Source organism: Doryrhamphus excisus, chromosome 6, assembly GCF_030265055.1.
Source record: "Doryrhamphus excisus isolate RoL2022-K1 chromosome 6, RoL_Dexc_1.0, whole genome shotgun sequence".
Taxonomy (NCBI): Eukaryota; Metazoa; Chordata; class Actinopteri; order Syngnathiformes; family Syngnathidae; genus Doryrhamphus; species Doryrhamphus excisus.
The window spans coordinates 4469860-4490526 of record NC_080471.1 but is presented as its reverse complement, the minus strand read 5'-3'; the positions used below and the strand labels follow the sequence as shown (position 1 = coordinate 4490526).

Below are 20667 nucleotides of genomic sequence, written 5' to 3'. Positions count from 1 at the left end.
CTAAAAATCCATTTGTCTAATACTAGTCTCTTGAATAGTATTTTAATTCCACTTTAAATTGTGTTATTATGAGCAATGAAGGATTGTGCTCACAGACATCCCATTGTTTAAGGTAAATGTCATTTCATCGTAGGCTCACATTCATACCTATGGACAATTTGGAGTGGCCAATTAACCTAGCATGTTTTTGGAATGTGGGAGGAAACCGGAGTACCCGAAGAAAACCCACGCATGCACGGGGAGAACATGCAAACTACACACAGAGATGGCCTGAGCACTAACCACTCTCCTCCGTGCAACCTACATCAAATTATTAATTGATTAATTTTCTTCAGCTTATCATTCGTTTCACGAATTTCACGAGGGTGCTGGAGCTTATCCGAGCTGCCTTCGAGGCGGGGTACACCCTGGACTGTGTACCAATCACAATCACAGTACCAATCACAGGGCACATATAGACAAACAACCATTCACACTCACATTCATACCTATGGACAATTTGGAGTCACCAATTAACCGAACATGTTTTTGCACGGGAGAACATGCAAACTCCACACAGAGATGCCTGTGGGTGGAATTGAACTCTGGTCTCCTCGCTGTGGCCTGCGCACTAACCACTCATCACCCACATCAAATTATGTTTTTTTTTTTTAATTGGACATTTTTAGTTGTCTGTGCTCTATACGGCAGCACTTCCTCATTGAAGCCCACTTGTAATGATGTCTACCACTTTAAAGTACATGAGAGAATCAGTCATAGTAAAGGTAATTACAGCCACCTTCTATTTGAGGTCGGGTGTTTATTTTAATCAAGTGGGCAAGGCTGAATCATTAAGGCATGGCAGAGGCTTCAAAATGAGGAAAAATGGTATTCACCAAGGCATATTTAGTCCTCTTATTGGTTCAACCACGAGTGTCAAACTTAGTTCCTTTTCTAATACAGAAAATGTTGTTTTGTTATGTCACAATTACTGGTAAGATGTGATGTGTTGGCTCCCTTATTTTCACAGGCTGTCCCGAGAAGGGACAAACATTATATTTATTTTCACTAGTGACACGTTGCCTCTTTTGTAATTTTGTTTTTTGGGGAACTGAAACATTTCTTTCAAGAACAGAACGAAAAGGAAATTGCTCTTTCTCCCTTTCTCAGTTCTCTCCCTCTTTATGTCTCAACAGCAATTTTCTTGGGCTCTTTTCGCCTGCCTTATGAAGAGATCCGAGACATTGTGCTGCAAGTGGACGAGGAAAGACTGAGCGAGTCGCTCATCCAGGTACGATGCTGAATGTTGAATGTCGAGTGTCTGACTGGATGTAACCTTAACAATGGAACCCCGTAGAGAGTAGAAACAAATGTCGTCTGGTCCAGAGCTGGGCGACCCCGTTTGAAATGTGCTATGATCTCCGTTTGGCACAAGCTGGTCTCCTCATTGTCCTTTGGACCATGGAGACCCCCACATTCATCCTCTCATAATGGATGATGAAGGACAAGGCTTGGCAAAGTGTCCGCTACTCCACCCTCCTTTCCTCCATCCTTTGTCTTAAAGCATGATGGATGAGCTCACTAATGGCGACTCCTCTCTTTTTGTTGTTTTTGTTGTTTCTAAAAGATGGAGAAAAAAACAGAAGGGTGCATATGAAGTAAAAAAAAAAATGCATCACGTCACACTTTAGACCGTCTATGGGATTAATTGGAACTTATCCACAGAGCACCCCTGCTGGGCCTTAATCTGTAGTCCTGATAACCTGTAATTGGCTGTTAATTGAGCAGAAAATAAAGATTGAATGTTATGAGAAGATTGGAACGCAATTCGTCTGTTGAGCTTTTCCCCACCTTCGTCTAGTAGGATGAGGTTGCAAAAGTGCCAGATGTTCCTGCCTTGCCCCCCTCCAGTGTCTGCATCTCCAAGGCCTTGTTGAACTCGTCTCCAGGCTAATTTAGAGTGGTCCGGTTTGGACACAAGGAGAACAAGTCCTCCATTGAACAGCAGTCATTAATCTCCATAAATTGGTTGAAACCTGGTGTTTCGTTTCACCAAATTGACCAAACAAAGAAATGCACAGAGCACAATATGGTTCTGTGCATACAATGCACCAATCACGGATGTCCATCCATCCATTTTCTGTACTGCTTATCCTCACGAGGGTCGTGGGCATGCTTGAGCCTATCTCAGCTGACTTTAGGCGAGAGGCGGGGTACTGCCTGGTACTGGACTGGTCGCCAGCCAATCCCAACCAATCACGGATGTATAAATGCAAAATAATAAGCATCCATCAATCCATTTTCTGTACCACTTGAGGGTACCTCATGAGGGTCGTAGGCATGCTGGAGCCTATCCCAGCTGTCTTCAGGTGAGAGGCTGAAGACTAAAGTATGGGGAAATTAAAACAGATGTTTTCTATATATTATAGAAGTATATATTTTACACCCAAGTATGTATGTTGATTTTATGGAAATATAATATAAAACACTGTTTGTAGTATGATATACTTTATTTTTTACTCATTTCGATTCCAAATGTGGTATGCTATTTAGCGACAAGGGTGCCCTCTATCAGCTCCCTGTCAAGCAAGCTGGGGAGCTGATGAATAGAAGGAACAGTGAAAATGGGAGGAATCAAGGAAGCAAGGGCTGTTCATAATGCATCTAAAACTCTGTAACTCAATCTTATTATCCTCCTTGGCGACATGTCTAATGTAATGATTTGTCAGCAGAATGTTGCAGTGCGTTGGCCTTGAAAGTACCCCCACAATGTGTCACCCTGGCAGAATGGATAGATATGACTTGATTGGCTCTCCTTATTCTGCATTAGGGCCCATCAATGGCTGCGAGATGATGTACCCGTGCCTGAATGTTACCAGACAGACTTGCGGGCGCTCGCCATTCATTCTCGTGCCGTCAGAATCCTCGCAACGGTGCACAACTTGCATACAAACATATTTACACGACATGCAAATGGAAAGAATGTGTCAATTATGCCCTCCACCTCAGGTGCCGTGGCCAAATTGTGTCATTTATCATGCTTGCGATAAATATATGTCAGGTTGTTGCACATGAGCAGACATTTGTGTGCACCCCTTTCCCTATCTCATTTGTCTACAAGATCCACAGTGCTTCTGAACGGGGGTCACCTCTGTGCATCAGGTCATCTTGACCAAATACAAAGCATAATCACTGTGTATACATAGCATCCCACTATCATACCTGAGGAAAATTTAGGCTATTCATTGGCTGGTAATGGAGGCAGCGAGATAAGAGTCCTTGTTTGTGTGTCATGCACATGTGCACTGGGCTTCAGGGACTTTCTCTTGCATTGTGTTTGGTTTTATGTTGGCATTCTGCAACCCTGACGCTCCCTTGGGCAACAGTAGCACCCATGACGAATGCATGGTCTAACTCACCCATTGTTACATTCATGCCATGGCTATGTCCGTGACCTTGCTGTCATTTAATTATTTTTCCACTGTCTCTTTTCTTTTTCTTTTTTTTCCCTCAAAATGTGTCCCCTCCTGCCTTTTTAAAAATAGAAAACCGGTATTACAATCCTTGCCAATGAAAGACAATAACATATTATGAATTCTGTATAAATGTGGATTTTATGATGCAGCATCTGTTCATGCAGGCTTTACACATTTAGTGTGTTGCAGGCATATTCTTTCCATGTGCTAAATTTTGCATTTGTATGCAATACATTAAACCCCCCTCCACAGCTAAGCATATATTGCCCAATTATTAAAAGTAGGTGTTTTTAAAGGCCCCCATTGTGCAAAAGAGACTTTTTAATGATGTTCTAGCAGTAGTATGTGTCCCAAGAACCTGTTTATGAGCAGCAAATGTGAGAAAAATCTATCATCTTCCTTAATTATCCGCTCCACTTTTGAGAAAGAGGCCCTCAGTCACTGCTTTTCATGGCATCATGAAGGAAAAGCCTCATTTCCGTGGACCAGTTACCACCTCCCTGAGCTTTACTGTCAGTCGTTCAGCTACAGATGTGGGAGCTGTGAGTGTGATCATTTTCTTTTTCCTCAGCTAACCTTGGCTAACCTTGCACGATGTTGTTAAAATTTGAGTAATGTATTACATATATGCATGTATTACATTGGACCAGTGTTGAGTGTTGTGCTATAGTGGGCTAAAGGCTTCATGGGTTGGCTATGACAGGCGTTATACCACAGCAATGCAACTTAGTATGTAATAAACTCAACCGTTCCTGATGCTAACTGGGTGGGTTCCATTCAGATGAACCTACGTTAGATACAAAGAATCAGGAGACGAGAGACGTGTCATAAAAATCTATACAATTTGACATTTTCGTGTTGGTGGATGTTGCTCCAGCCTTATGAACAAGCAAAAGTCGGCATCGGAATTTGAGCGGTGGAGATAGCTTGACGTCCTGCCACAGCCACCACCCAAGAAAACATTGACCGTGTTCACCACGTGGTGATGGATGACGACATTTAACTGTTAATCAGGTAACTCATGTGTAGGAATCTCCTGTAAACGAGCTGAGAACATGCTGCACGACAAACTTGGCATGTTGCAGGTTTCTGCTCGGTTGGTGTCAATGTTTTTTTTTTTTTCACACAAGTCTGTTGTTGTAATGGCTGCCGTGCACGACTGGTTTATCACCCTCCGTATTGTCTGGATTTTGTATCACATGACTACTTTATGTTCCCACCATGAAAATACACTTGTCTATGAAGCATTATTGAACCAATAATGAAGTCCTATCTACTGCTGAGGACTTTTTTGAGGATTAGGGTGGAAGCTTCTGTACCACGGGGTCACCCTACTCGTCACACACTTGTCGTGAATAAACACAGCTTTTTAGCTTTAAAGCTATGGACACACAATAAAGAGTGTTCCCAATAGGTCCTACTGAAAGCACTTTTAAACTGTGACTATTCAAGCATCATGGGTGAATAAGATTATTTATTCAGCATAGTGCCTGATATCCTGTTGAGTCTCAATAAACCTGCGATTGTTGTCCATTTTAACATGTTGCATCCAAATGAAGAGATGATGGCATTGTGAGCACTCGACATAAGAGCACCGTATGTGGCACGTCTATGACAGGTTGATGCTTTGAGGAACGGAGAGTGTTAAACAAATGAGCTACAGGTTATAGTTGGCTAAACATTTGTAGAGTTTGACAGTATCTGCGGGGCTTTTCACTGCCTTGCTTTGATGTCTTCTGCTGTCAACCAGTTTCCTTTTGCATCATCCGCCAAGCCTTGCCAACTGTATGGTTTGGATGCTAAAAACAGTAGCTGAGGACACAGAGAAACTCACAGACAGGAGGCTCGAGCGCGCTATGAAATCCATAAGACGTCCACTAGGTTGTCAAACTTAATTACAGCATTCCCAGCAGTAATATTGCAATGATGAGAACGGGCCAAGAATCCTTGAGATGTAGTCTCAGGCACATTTAATCGATATGTCTTTTCTCAGAGCAATACATTCTTTATTAAGTTGGCTTGAATAAACCGCAGCGAGAATGATCTCATGTCGAAAAGGATAATGTGAGCCCTCCACTAACTTTTACGAGATGCCTACAAGAAAGAGAGGAGGGGGGCTCGTGTCTGCCATACGCTTTGACAGATGTGATCTCTCTCCTTTTAATTGATTTCCATCAGTGTTGGGCGTACTCTGCTTTGTGATGAAGAGCCAAATGGGACAGCCATCTCCCTGTTGCGATGCCACAGCGGGTCCTCTTCCCGCCTCACGGCAAATCAGGGACATCTTCAGTTTGAGTCAATAAGCGAATAATAGAGAGTAGACCAACTTGTCAAACATCCATAAGCTTTCCAAACACTCGACAGTTCCACAAACAGACAATTGCAAGTGTTTTCTTGTTGTTGCTTTTCTCAAACTAAGCTCCGAATTGAGCAAGAAAAATGACTCGTGTTTGTTTGTTGAGAGCGTCCAGATCAAACAACACTTTTCCACCACAGGAGTGGCTATCAAGCTGCCTGGATGAGAAATAGGGACATCTCTGACTTCAGTATCTGAATACAGTGGAACCGAATGCCACTAAGGTCATTTAATGGCAGCTTGCTTCATCGATGACAAGAATTGCAGTAAAACAGGAAAGCGGAAAGGGATTTGCATTTTGACGAGAACTAAGTGTGGACTGACTGACTATTTAATTAACTAACTAACTAACTAACTATGTCACGTTCGCGCTTGCGGGCTTTGCGATGCGACCCCAGGATGCAGAGAGCAGGAGCAAAAGTGCGGATAAAAGGTAGTTTTTAATGAAGTAATGGCAGCAGCAGGGTAGCAAGACAGCAACTACCAAACGAGCCAAACCAAAGACAATTCACAATGAAGTCGCCACCGAAAGAGCACACAACTGAGCCAAATAGGGATAATGAAATTAGAAGCAGGTGTGTGAAAAGAGCAGGAGCAAGGAAAACGGAAGGGAACGACAAAGTTTTTGGCCACCAAAACAAGGGCACGGAAACCGGAACAGAGGCAAAGAAGAGCCGTCACGAGGGGGCAAAGTATTAACCATTTAGGCCGAGTGGTTAGCCCGCAGGCCACACAGCTGGGAGACCCGAGACACCGTCTATATATGTGCCCTGTGATTGGCTGGCGACCAGTCCGGGGTGTACCCCGCCTCTCGCCCGAAGACAGTTGGGATAGGCTCCAGCAACCCTGCGACCCTCGTGACGATAAGCGGTAGAAAATGAATGAATTAATGATGAACTATTTAAACATAAATATAATTAATCCCCCCCAAATGATGAACATTATATAACAAATTAATTGCCAGTGATCCTTGGGTTATTTACAAAGTGTTCTTGACTGTGACGGAAGTCGGGTTAGATATTATACCGGAATTAACTCAAAACCCTCACTCCTCAATAGCACTGTTCGTAGTTCGTAGTGAACAGTGATAGTAGCATAGCTTTGTTATGAAATGTTAACATGCTCTCATGATGGATTCTCATGATGAAATCGAGACGTCTTTGTCCCCAAGCTCCATTGTTCGTCTGTGACATCATCACCAGTTGACTCTGCAGTTCCTTGCGAACTAACAGTTACAATAAAAGTCTCAAGTCTTTTCGTATTGATTAGAAATCATTTGATGTATTACTCTACCACACACTCGTAACTCGTTCTTCTTTGTTTTGCACTGTATTGATCATTTATGTTAGCGCATTTGTAACCACCAAACAGCGAAACTCGGAATGTCGTAAACCAAGGACCACCTTGAAGTTACCTCAAAATCTGAATTATAAGCCACTTTGAACACTACGGCTTCAACAATGATGTAGCTAAAATAAGTACATTCCCGAAGATGCTGAGAGTGCAGTTGAAGAAAATTGTGAATTGCGGCAATGAAGTAGACTCTAATATCATGTTTTGAAGTCTTGTGTTAGAAGTTTGTTTTCATTTGAAAAGTCTTCAGTAAGTTTGATCAAGGGGAGACTACTACTACTTTACAAATTTCCCCACTGAGGGACGAATAAAGGCATATCTTAATCTTACAGCTTCTACATGCCTGAACCGTGGCAGCTGTTGAAATCGATGAAAAAAAAAAGTTTCTCATACTCTAGAGCTAAGAAGTGATGCTGGGAACACCAAGTGTTGGTAGAATTGCAATGGTTAATGTGTCTTTCTGTGCCAATAACCATGTGGCATTTTTACAAACCTGTGTGGAGCACAACATCATCACTCACATGCTGGTATCATCCATGCATCCATTTTCTGTACCACTTATCCTCACCAAGGTCGCGGGCATGCTGGAGCCTATCCCAGCTGGCTTTGGCGAGAGGCGGGGTACACCCTGGACTGGTGGCCAGCCAATCACAGGGCACATATAGACAAACAACCATTCACACTAACATTCATACCTATGGATAATTTGGAGTCGCCAATTAACCTAGCATGTTTTTGGAATGTGGGAATACCCATGCATGCACGGGGAGAACATGCAAACTCCACCCAGAGATGCCGGAATTGAAAGCGGGAATTGAACCCGGGTCTTGCTGATATCATTATCAACAGAAACTCTACCGATATGAACTGATATTGAATTTGAATGCCAATATTGCCTGTTATATTTTAATATGTACAGTACTTCATTTATTTTTATACTTGCATGAAAGTTAACATGTTAAATTGTCACTTCGAACATTACCTCGATAATTCATGAAGGTTCAATTTTATTTTATTCCACCATTGAACAGATTTGTAATTTTTTCACTGTAATTGTTATGTACGGAAATAAAAGCATACAGTACATCTGCAAAGCTGAAGTCTTTTATAGACAGCAATAACATGCCGTATTGTAAACTAATCAATATGGTTGTCATTTCCACTGTCCCCTCAGTCACGGGTGGACACGTTCTTCAATGCAAATATGTTAAAACAAAGGACATCATCAGTCATTGTCCATAGCCCGCCAAAGCACACAAACAAATCAAAGCTCATTATCAGAGAGGCTACAGTGACTAGAATGACAGGCAACAAACTAAGCCTGACACATTCTAAAAAAAAAAAAAACCCACATTCAACTCAAAATGAGAGAGATTAATTGTAAGGTTGGGGCGGAAAAACCTTGTGAGACATGCTGTGACATCAGGCAGCATTTCCACACATGAGCACTTGCTGCATTTATTTAGCAAGGAGGCGTCGTAACTGAGAGGGAATTAGCAGGAAAAAGAAGCTTTACACAGAAGCAAGACGTAAACATAAAAATGGGTTTTGAAAGAAGCAGAAAAACAGAAGCAGTAAACATAATATACATGGAAGAGTAATGCAGTACACTAATCAGAATACCTGGAAGTATCAATACTACAATCATTGATCCTGACTTGAGATTAATTTGCTCCATTTGTTCCTCTATGGTATTCATGACAATTATCACTAAATTGAACATTGGAACTTTGGGCCATGTCTTTTTCCAGTGGTCCTTCCAAATAAGCATAATATATTGAACGTTGCATCGTCAAATCAGCATTTGCTGTGTGAGAATTGTGTACTCCGTGCCAAAATAAACCCCAATTACACCCAAGGCGAACTCTGTCTCCTCCTTCAGCTTCAAATCCAGCAGGCCCAATGCACAGCCATACTTATCGCCGTGGCCCACATGTGCACTTGTACATCATGCAAATGATGCTCGGATTGTCGTGCCAAGCTGGTACAATCACCTGTTGTTACAAATGAGAACAAAGTCTGGCACGGGGCTTGCCAGATCCCACAGCCAATGGGCGAATGTAATGATGGGGAAGTGGTGTAGAGAAGATACATGCATATGGATGAGTCATCTGGATGATTGACAAGGTAGATAAACAATAACAACAAGCGGGGCCCGTGCAACAGGGCCCCCCTGGGACCCGGCAGGAAAGGTTGTTGCCACGGTGAAGGGAGGAAAGGTGAGGACGTAATCTGACAAGGCTACAGTTTACTTACCGGCACATTAAACTGTTATTCTTCTACACTTTATTCTAAGCTTGGTTGCATTAATTCAGACAAGCCAGGATTACTACAATTACAACTGTGGGGATCATTTTAACACAGAGCTGAAGGGCATTCATATGCAACTTGATTTCTTTTACAGATTTATGGCAAATTGAATAGCAGACCCTGAAATACAGTACATGGGTGCTTTTATTTCAGATAGCAACAGTCCCAGGACAGGGAAGCGGATTGTTTTCATGTCTTGTATGTATTTCGTGTCAACCTCTCCTGAATGTTTTACAGGCAGTATTGTGGGCCAGCTGTTGTGTCTCTGGATTTTAATGTGGCGGTTTCCGTGGAGACGAGGCTTGTCTCAGTGAAAGTGTCACACATTTTTTCACATTTACCTGGCCCCAAAACTATCTGTCAGACAGAGTTTGCAACACTGAATACAGGATTTATTATAGTATAGTGGTATAGATGACTGTCCACTGAAAATGAGTCAACATCCAGTCATTATTGCTGAAACAGCTGGAAACACAAATGAGTGACAAGGCATTTGTGTTTTTTCTACAGTCAAGCATGGTGGTGGTAGAGTCATGGTAGGACAGCACAAGAGTTGTGGTATGAATTTGTGGTTCTTTGAAAGGCAACATAACATGACAACGTGACATTTTCTTTCTTTTTTTTCTTTTTTATATTCTATTTTCTTCTTCTGACAGATTTGTAGTCATTTTTAGTGTGTTCTTGGGCTATCTCAATTATTTTCTGTCATGCCCCCCCAAGGGACAGACATTTTTATGGTGCACCAAACATGCTGTCTATGCTATTGTGGAGTTGCATCATCACTTCTTTCAGATTTTAGCTCACATCTCAAAGCAAAAAAATCAGCCCAGAGATGACTTGCTTCTAATGATACTCATATGCCAAAGTACCACTGTTTACATGACAATAAAAAATACCGCAGTACTCCAATTCATTGAACACGTTAGCAAGGCGTTAACTTGGCCAGCCCCAATTAATAGATGGTGACATTTTCAAGCAAAGCATGACCCCCCTCCCCCTTTCTCCATTTGAGTTAATAAGGCATACCAGCATGTAGTATATCCTACATTTTCTAACGCTTATCCTCACGCAGGGGTGCTGGAGCCTATCCTAGCTGCCGTTGGGCGAGAGGCGATGTCCACCCTGGACTGGTGGCCAGCCAATTACAGGGCACATATAGACAAACAGCCAATCACAGGGCACATATAGACAAACAACCATTCACACTCACATTCATACCTATGGACAATTTGGAGTGGCCAATTAACCTAGCATGTTTTTGGAATGTGGGAGGAAAAGGGAGTACTCGGAGAAAACCCACTCATGCACAGGGAGAACATGCAAACTCCACACAGAATTGGCCGAGGGTGGAATTGAACTCAGGTCTCCTAGCTGTGAGGCCACATACTTCGTTCCTTGGTCTTTTGGCAAGTCAATTGTGTGTTGTGACATTTTGAAGCAGAGCATGACACCCCTTGCTTTTCTTTTAGCGACTTATTCTGGTCTTTTTTGCAAGATAACTGTATCTAACGTTGGTAGTATGATGATCTATGTGATCCCATCCATTTGGAAACTGGGCCATATGTATGCCAGTATCCCAACATAATAACAAGCACCAAACGTGTTGTAATGACTGGTCAGGGTCTTCCTCCAGAATTTGGGAGAAGAAAGTCCAACAATTGTAATTTCAGTCCAACACTATTTCACACTAATGATCAGCATTTGGACATGCTGCTCTTACTACGACGATACCTGGATGAGGAGCAAAGTGCCGTCCCACAGTAGTGTGTCGAGGCTGTGTGTCGAAGACCGTGTATGGTTCTTTCAGACACTATAATCAAAACAATGTATCAAAATGTTGCTTATCTTCAACCCAACAAAGAACACCAGAGAAGAGCCAACAGTAACAGCAGAATGAGATGTTTGGCAAAGGCAGGGAATATTTGGCACATCTTACAGTGCGACACACTGTTGTATTGCTTATCCCACAAATTCATGTTCCTTACAAATGAGACATTGTTAAAAATGGAAATAAATGAGCTTTCTAATATACAGTAGTGTGAAAAAATGTTTTCCTTCTTCCTGATTTCTTATTTTTTGCATGTTTGTCACACTTAAATGTTTCAGATCATCAAATTAGTTAACACAACTAAACACAAAATACAGTTGTTAAATGATTTATTTTTTTTTTTTTATTTTAAGCAAGAAAAACAATCCAAACCTACATGGCCCTGTGTGGAAAAGCCATTAACCCCCAAACCTAATAACTGGTTGGACCTCCCTTAGCAGCAACAACTGCACTCAAGTGGGGGATCCCATCCCTTTTTCAAACAGGGCCATATATTTTTTCTCCCTTCATAATAAAAATATAAAGTTATAAAAATAAAAAGTTTAATTTAATTCAGTTTAATTTTGTTTTCATTGACTAATATAGTAGATAGTAATATTCTTAATACTGCATTTCCACACAACTTGACTGTGCACAATTCTAATTAGCCCCCCCTTTTTTTTTTTTTTTTTTTAGCGTAGTATAGTGTTTAGTCATTAGCTTTTTTCCATTTGAAAAGGAAATGGGGGTCATATAAAATGCATTGGCAAACATTAAACATTAAGAGGCCACTCTGATATGCCACAAAACAAGCCCTCGGGGCAGCATCATCTTCTCACAGGGATTATCTTGCCACACATAAAAACACAAGGCGTGCTTAAACATTTAGCGATGACTCCCTGGTGTCAGCTCCATCAGACGACTGGGTCAGGATGAGAGAACGCAAGCAGTCAACTGAGTCTTTCTATATCATATCACAACTCGTGACTGAAGCTCTCTTCTGCTTGTGCATCAGGTGTTTGCATTTATGTTGACTATTAAAGACGAGTCAATGTTTTACCTAAGTCTCAAAATGTCTGGAATTTAGCTGGGCACACATTACTGTTAGAGCATTATGAAAATTATGTTCCCCATAATGTTCTGCAGGTGTGATGTCTTCACACTTATTTAATGCATCAAATTATTTGTGTTGGATGTCCTGATAGTGTGGTGCAGTAGTGTCAAACCAAACACATTCAGCCAGGGAGTGGTTTGTTTTTTTGTTGTTTTTGGTATGGAAGAAGATGCTATTGTGTATTTACTGTTTTGTCCTGTGATTGCCTCGCTTCCTGTATGTGCTTCTATGTGATGCCAAGGCCCTGAGTGAAAGTGTGTTACTGCAAGCACACTTTCCCCGCTGCTGTGTCTCTGTGTGTGTATATATGTGAGTGTGTGTGTGTGCGTCTGGAGGCCTGTGGCGAGCAGTCTGGCCCGCCATCGTCGCCCCGGTCCCCCCACTTTGCAGCACATATGGCGCTGCCTTTGTGTCAACGGAGCTCTATGGGGTTTCTTATAATTAACAAGATAACAGACAAATGGAGTGAGGAGCTCAAACAGGATTTGATTAGTCGCTACTCTGTCATCGTCTTCGTTTGTTCTTGAGAGGCGCTCAACTGAAGCAGTCTGACAAGTTTTTTTTTATAATCGTACTTCACCTTATGATTAATAAGTGTGTGTGTGTGTGTGTATGGACAATGGCCACTTCTGCATGTCTCACCAGTAGTGTATTAACTTCTCCATTTTCTCATTTATCATTGAATTATAAGTTTTTATGATGCAACAAAATTATTATAATACTCCACAGTAATCCCTCATTTATCACTGTTAATTGGTTTCAGACCAGACTGTGACAAGTGAATTTCCGTGAAGTGAGATTCCTTATTTACAAATGGAATACATTTGTAGCTAAAGCATATAAAACCTGTTTACCACCTACTAAAGTTAGTTTTAAGACCCCTGCAGTCACCTTTACACACGCGTTACCCAATATAGTAGATATAAGAGAAAATACATATACAATACAATATATGTCTTATCAAGGTCATTCTTTACAGGGGTAAAAAACAAAACAAAAAAAAAACAAAACACTGTGTTGATTTGGAACTAGTACTTTATTTTAATTTAAAACAGAGTATCATGGCTGCCTAATTAAATTACATTAAATTAATATGAATTAAATTAAATTTAACATTTTATATAACCACCGTATTATACATTGTTTTTCTTATTACAGTGGAATCATTTTTAATTTGAGGTTTTATTATATCGTGGCCAATACAGTGGCAGGTGATTGTGTATTGCATGTATTAAATAATTATATGTGTCTAGTTTGTTTAAGAAACAAATTGGAAAAAAAAACACAATGAACATAATATTTGTGGAAAGGCAATACACATAATAATGATGTTTATTGAGGCTTGTTAAATGCAATGTTTGGGTCAGGTGATGCCATTGTGGAGGAATTGTATTACTATTGTATTACTAATGCAACAGTTATTGTCTCTTGTAGTCAGAAAAATAAAAAGATAATATTAACAACACAACCGGCACTTTGCCTTCTGCCTCATATTAGCGCACTCGCATACATATATTCGTTACCTTCATTATCAGCAGACATTTGAAAGTCACAGGAGTGTTTTTCTATTTTCATCAAGTAGCATTTTCCCTGTGTTCATCAGGTGTATGACTTTCTGTATGTGTAATTATCATACATGAGCACTGTGTATTCTCCACCATACACACATACGATTACCTCCAACCTTGTACACTGTTATCACTTAACTATATAATAATGGCCAATCATTTTCTATTCAATTTAACACAAATCCATTGCTTCCCCTAAATTAAATCTGCTTCTGGTGATATTATCGCAAGTCTCATTATCAAGGATTTAATTGGAGCGTCAGCAGAATAGGCAGCATGAGGAAGTACTTGTTTTATTGCTGTATTTTTTAGCACTGATCCACCCCCCCTGAGGGGAGAGCAGAGATGCCCTCATTCCTGGCCATCCAAGGCAGTTTCACCTGGAATGGATACAAACATCTACCTGAGCTACATGCTAATATCAGTCACATTTTCATGGTGACATATTTTTAGGGTAGTCTATTTGCTAAACACAACAAAACATGTATGTGGCTGATTGACTGATAGTTGGCAGAGCTCAAGTCATTATTTTAAAATGTGTAGTGAAGCCTGATATGTAGGGTCAGCTCATCACAAGTGATGTCATGTCCATGAGGAAGAAGGTTTTTCCTTCATGACATCATGAAAAGCCACAACTTCAAAAGCGAGCATTAAAGTGGAGCAGACGAGTAAGGGACATGATACAGTTAGAACATCATTAAAAATCGCCTTCTGCATAAAACAGGACCCATAATAAATCTTCTCCAAATACCCAAGGTCCATCTGAAGAAAAGCACATCCAAGTCGTAATGCTTCCATTGTATTTGCACTCACTGAATTTACATGTTTGGCAGAAACTCCCTCAGCCCTGCTTACTTTCCTGGCTTGCATACGAATGATAAACATTTACAAAAAACATGGACCCCCTTTTTACTCATCTTCATCCCCATCTTCACTATCATCACCATCATCTTTTTGTCAGCCTTCAGCAATCGAAAGTCCACTCAGGATAACATCTGTGCATTTTTCTCCCTTTGCCCTGAGAGTGAACTTTCTCACATTGTGTCGTCTTCATCGGCGATGATAAGCTTGTTCAGTTGAGGCAGGTCACAAGTAGATGATTGTTAGTGAATGCATGGCATGCATGTAAAATGTAACGGCTTAGTGAAGCAAGCTTAAGTTGATTTAGGACACATGCCGCCGCATCCGTGTCTTTGAGATGACATGGACCCAAAATGAGATTTGCATGAAGAGTCACTTTATGTGCACTTATGTCTTCATGTGTGTGTGTGTGTGTGTGTCTGCAGAACCTGATAAAGAACCTGCCGGAGCAGAACGAGCTGTCATCGCTAGCTGAACTTAAGAGTGAATATGAAGAGCTGGTGGAGTCGGAGCAGTTTGGGATCGTAGTAAGTAAATATGCAATGTGTCCTGTGGATCATCTTCAAGATCTTAGGGTCTTCAAGATATAACAAAATGTTTATAAAAAAGCATATTGTCTGAAATGTATAATTTTTACATTTTTCATTTCTGTTACATGGCGCATATTCTACAGGGTACATGGCACAGGTGGTATGGTGGTTCCTTCCCAACTGAACGGTTGCTAGTTCGATCCTTGATCCCGCTGCCATCATTCACTCCATTTTTATATATTCAGTCTGCATTTTTACTTTCCAACAACAGCAGTTTTTACTGCTAAAAAATTAATGGGCAAATAAAATGGTGCCCCTACTGGTGGAAAAAAAAACATGTTCCATAATTGTAACATTTCACTTATTCTACAGGGTGAAATTGATTAGGTGGTCGATTGGTCGTCTCTTCAATTGATCAGTCCAGTTCAATATATATATATATATATACATTTCAAAAATCATTCTCCATTTTTGTATGACAACATTACATTTTTTTCAGTTATCAGGAAAAGAAGTAGCACTTTTTTCCATAATTCAATATTTTCTGTGATATTTCCCCCATTGAATGTTGCCCCCTTATTGATGAAATGCGTTGTGCATCTAAATTTATATGTAAGATTTGGTTAGTCCATGCACAATGGCACGGCTCAGGTTGAGGAGTGACCGTCTTCCAACCTGTTTGTGCTCAGTCGGTGAAAAAATGTCAACTCATTTGTAGGATGTCACATCATTCACCTTTCAGAATTCATACAATTTCAACTAAAATTACGTCATTTAGTTTTATTTAACTAATTCAATCCCAGCAGTTTTTCAAAAGACAACCCCTTCAGTACCGGACATTTTATACGATTTTGACAGATTTTTTTAAGGCACACAGAATATTGTGTTCTATGGCTGTATAAACATGGACCTTACCAAAAGAAAGATTGGACTCTCGTCTTTCATCAGAAAAAAATCTGTTTCTACCTTCTTCCCTTCTGTAGTAATCAGCAGTAGAACATAAGTAAGTTTTGGGAAAGTATCATTTCCCCACTAAAAAGGGAGAAAACAGCTTTTTGTGAAAATATACATTTCAAGCATAACTTTCACTTTGAAACATTTTGTTTTAAATTTTACTTTGGTGACATCTCAAATATCTAAACAACTATACCACAACTTAAGTAATATTTAAGTATTTATTTACAAATATAACACCAGGAACCATTAACCTTTTTCACATTTGGAACTAAACTGTGTGTGTGTACGCTTGTACATGGGTTAAAATGCCCCTACATTGTGTAACCTTCTGCGTGCTACACTCCTCCATGCTCTTTCACTTCCTCCTTGCACTGGAGTGCATGCTAAGCTCTTATCAAATGCACTTCTGAAACTGTACTTCTGCTAAAAAAAAACAAAACAAAAAACTGAAAAGATGTTTGCAGTAACTACGTCTTTGGTATTGGGCATTCTAAGAAGGTCTAAATATAAAAAGTGGTCTTGAATGAGTTAATGTATTTGTATATATGAATGTCTGTAGGTCATGGCAATACATTTACTGTATTCATTGTGAGAGATACTGCATAATTGCTTCACAATTGCAACTTTGAACCACTTGTGTCTGCCACATGTATCTGTGGGCCACTTCAACGTTGAACTTTCCAAACTAAATGATCATCACATTAGGGCCTTTTAATAAAGAAACTGCGCCCAAGGGTTTCAAAGGTGTGCCGCCATCTCCTTAATGCTCTTTTCCTAACTCAGTGAAAGTTGTTGGCTTCTGTCTTTTAGTCAAGTGTAATGAAGCGGGGCATTTGGGGATATGATGGCAGGCAGCTTCCCAAATGATCTCAGCCGTGTAGTGATCATAAACCTCCCCGTTGATGAAAGGAGCCCCCCTCACTTGACTGCTATTTAGCTCTCAGGGGAAATAAGATGCGTTAAAGCTTATTGTATACAAATCACTTTAAGTGAAAGAGAGAGCAGAGACCCGACTACGTTTCCAAATGAATGAAACAGAATTTTTGGGATGGGCAAGTTGCTGTCAAGTCCTGTATTTCTTTGTGGTATCTTATAACGTTGTCTTTGCTTTTATTCATTGCTGTGAAAGTCAAACTGTATTGTTTGTTTGAGGACAGAATAGTTAGGAAAATGACAACAGCAAAGTTAAGGATGATTACAGTCAAACAGAAAAAGACTCACATCCATTGTTGTGTATTATCTGTCCTGTAGATGAGTTCGGTAAAACTCTTGCGGCCACGTCTCAACGGCATCCTTTTCAAGCTGACCTTTGAGGAGCAGGTGAACAACATCCGCCCAGATATCATGAATGTCACGTTTGCCTGCGAGGAGGTAAAGAAGAGCGAAGGCTTCAGGAAGCTGCTGGAGTTGGTGCTACTGGTCGGCAACTACATGAATGCCGGCTCCAGGAATGCTCAGACGTTCGGGTTCAACATCAGCTTCCTCTGCAAGGTAAACCGGAAGCTGCATTGTGGAAATGCCATTTAGTCAGGCTGAGCCTTCACATCCATGATAAATGGAACTACATTTACCAGAATCATAACATCACCACTCGTATGTCCATCAGCATCCATGAACCAGGATGTATCCTCCTAAATAACCAACACATCTATCCATTCATTTTCTATGCCGCTCATCCTCACTAGGGTTACCTATTCCAGCTGACTTGGGGTGAGAGGCGGGGTACACCCTGGACTGGTGGCCAGCCAATCACAGGGCACATATAGACAAATAACCATTCACACTCACATTCATACCTATGGACAATTTGGAGTCGCCATTAACCTAGCATTTATTCATCCCTTCCTCACAAGGGTCGCGGGGGTGCTGGAGCCTATCACAACAGTCTTTAGGCGAGAGGCGGGGTACACCCTGGACTGGTGGCCAACCAATCACAGGGCACATATAGACAAACAACCATTCACACTCACATTCATACCTATGGACAATTTGGAGTGGCCAATTAACCTAGCATGTTTTTGTATAATGTATGATTTTATATTCCAGTTATATGATAGAATAGAACACATCTGCATCCATGTCTACCTTGTTATTAGTATTACGTTTCTAATGTCAACATTATAACATACTCTTTTATTGGATCTCATTAGATAACGCACATGTACCTAAGTTATGTCCCGCTGTGTGTCACATTGTAGAAATTGAGACGAGGTTGTCCTATTGTGTTGGCTGTGCCGCTGGACTCCTGTTCCTTAATTAAAAGTGAGCGAAGGGGGAAAACTCCTGCTGTGGACCGAGGCGAGGAAAGTCGTGTCACAGTGAAAATACGCTTTAAAGTCAAACACCAGTCCACTGAGAGCCACACTGGAGCTGACCAAATCACTTTTTTTTCTGCTCACTTTTCATCTGACTATACAGTATCTCTACGTCGACCTTCAATCTGCTTTTTGGGAAAAAAAAGAAACATGCTGAAAAAGTATTGTGCCTAAAGTACAAAAATTATTACACTGCCTCAATGAAAAAATAAAACAAAAACACAATGAATTAATTGGAACACTAATACTAGTGAAATCTTCAAGATGAAACACTCTTAATACACAAAATCATCATTCAGACTGACTTATTTGTTGATATGATGCACACTGAGTAGTGAACAACTTGTCTCCCCTTTCTTCTCCAGTCTCTTCATGCCATGAGACGTTCAGGCACACTTATAATAGTGAGTGTTAGGCGCTGTTTTTTTTTTTTAATTTTCATTCACGTACCACACAATTTTTATACACCTGATGGTACGTGTAACCTATGATATAGAGGATCTTTGACTAGTATTTTATTCGATAGGTCCTTAAAAACAAGGAGCAACTATTTTAATATTGAGAATCTTTGATTTCTATTTGGCAGGATAGGTCCTGAAAAAAAAAAAAAAACCAAAAAAAAAAAACATACCACTCCTGTCACGTCCAGAATATTTGAATAGCATTTTTGTGGTAGGTCCTTAAAAACAACACGGGCCCCCAATATCACATGGAGGATCTTTTTTTTCAGTATGGCCTTAGAAACAGACTTTTGTCAAATAGAGGATCTTTGACCAGCATTTATTTGCAATAGGTCCCTAAAGAGTGTACAGTGCTCCTGTCATATGGAGGATCTTTGACTTGCATAAACAGTATTTCTATTTGAGTGTATGTCAGTGGTTAGCATGTAGGCCACACAATCACGATATCGGGAAGACCTGTGTTCGACTCTCAGCTTGGGCATCTCTGTGTGGAGTTTGCATGTTCTCCCAGTGTGTGCTTGGTTTTCTCCCGGTACTCCAGTTTCCTCCCACATTCCAAAAACATGCTAGGTTAATTGGCCACTCCAAATTGTCCATAGGTATGAATGTGAGTGTGAATGGTTGTTTGTCTATATGTGCCCTGTGATTGGCTGGCGACCAGTTCAGCGTTTAACCGGCCTCTTGGGATAGGCTCCAGCAGCATAGAAAATGGATTGATATATGTCTGTATTAGGGTGGCCCTTATTTTCGAAAGTTTGAAAATTCAGTCTCCAAACCCAGATTCTTGTTCCACTCCATGAGAAAACCACGCGAGTAATTTTTTTTTTAAATCGAATAATATTTACCCGGTGCTCAACGACCTTAAAGTTTTACTATATAAGATCATTTTCACATTCAACGATACAGGGGCTTTGTCGGTGACAAATGCAGCGGCTCTGTTCTCAGGTGCTCTCGTTGGTGGACTATGGACCAAGGACTGTGTGTGGCAACTCTCGTCTAGTGCTCCTTTTCCTCTGTCTAGGATTTGTCTAGTGCTTGGCAGTACTTTTTCAACGTGTTTGCATGTTTCTGGAGTGCGTTCTGATTGAGAAGGAATTCCTCTTTTAATTTATTGAAACTCTTCCCTCCATTGCCCTTATTAATCATGTAAATACCACACATACTTTATGTGCTCATACTCAGTCAATAAACTCGTGAAAACACTCGTGATACGCATTGCGAGCATGCGGGCGAATGCAGCGAAGGCCGTCGTGGAGGCGTTGGAGAAGTGGAGCGTCGCTGACCGGGTCGTGGGGATGTCCTTTGACACCACCGCCGCCAACATGGGTCGCCACACCGGGGCGTGTACCATGATTGAGCGGCAGCTGAAGAGCGACCTCCTCTACCTCGCCTGCCGGCATCACATTCTCGAGCTCGTGATCGAGGCGGTCTTCACGTCGGTGATGGGGCCAACTACAGGGCCTGCTGTCCTGCTGTTCAAGCGTTTCCAGGAGAGGTGGCCCTTCATCAACCAAGGCGAGTTCCAGCCGATCGAGGATGGAGCAGGAGAGGTCGACATCGAGTGGTTCCTTCAGGCCCTG

General features: G+C 41.0%; 1 protein-coding gene across 6 annotated transcripts in view; it reads left to right on the top strand.

The window, feature by feature from the left end:
- diaph2 (diaphanous-related formin 2) overlaps positions 1-20667 on the top strand; it is a 391673-nt gene that overhangs the window by 220982 nt on the left and 150024 nt on the right. For all 6 annotated transcript variants that reach the window (XM_058076542.1, XM_058076541.1, XM_058076539.1 and 3 more), the window contains 3 exons: positions 1176-1270; positions 15250-15351; positions 17563-17802. In XM_058076542.1, coding sequence (XP_057932525.1) covers positions 1176-1270; positions 15250-15351; positions 17563-17802 — 437 coding nt within the window. The remainder of the gene's footprint in view (positions 1-1175; positions 1271-15249; positions 15352-17562; positions 17803-20667) is intronic.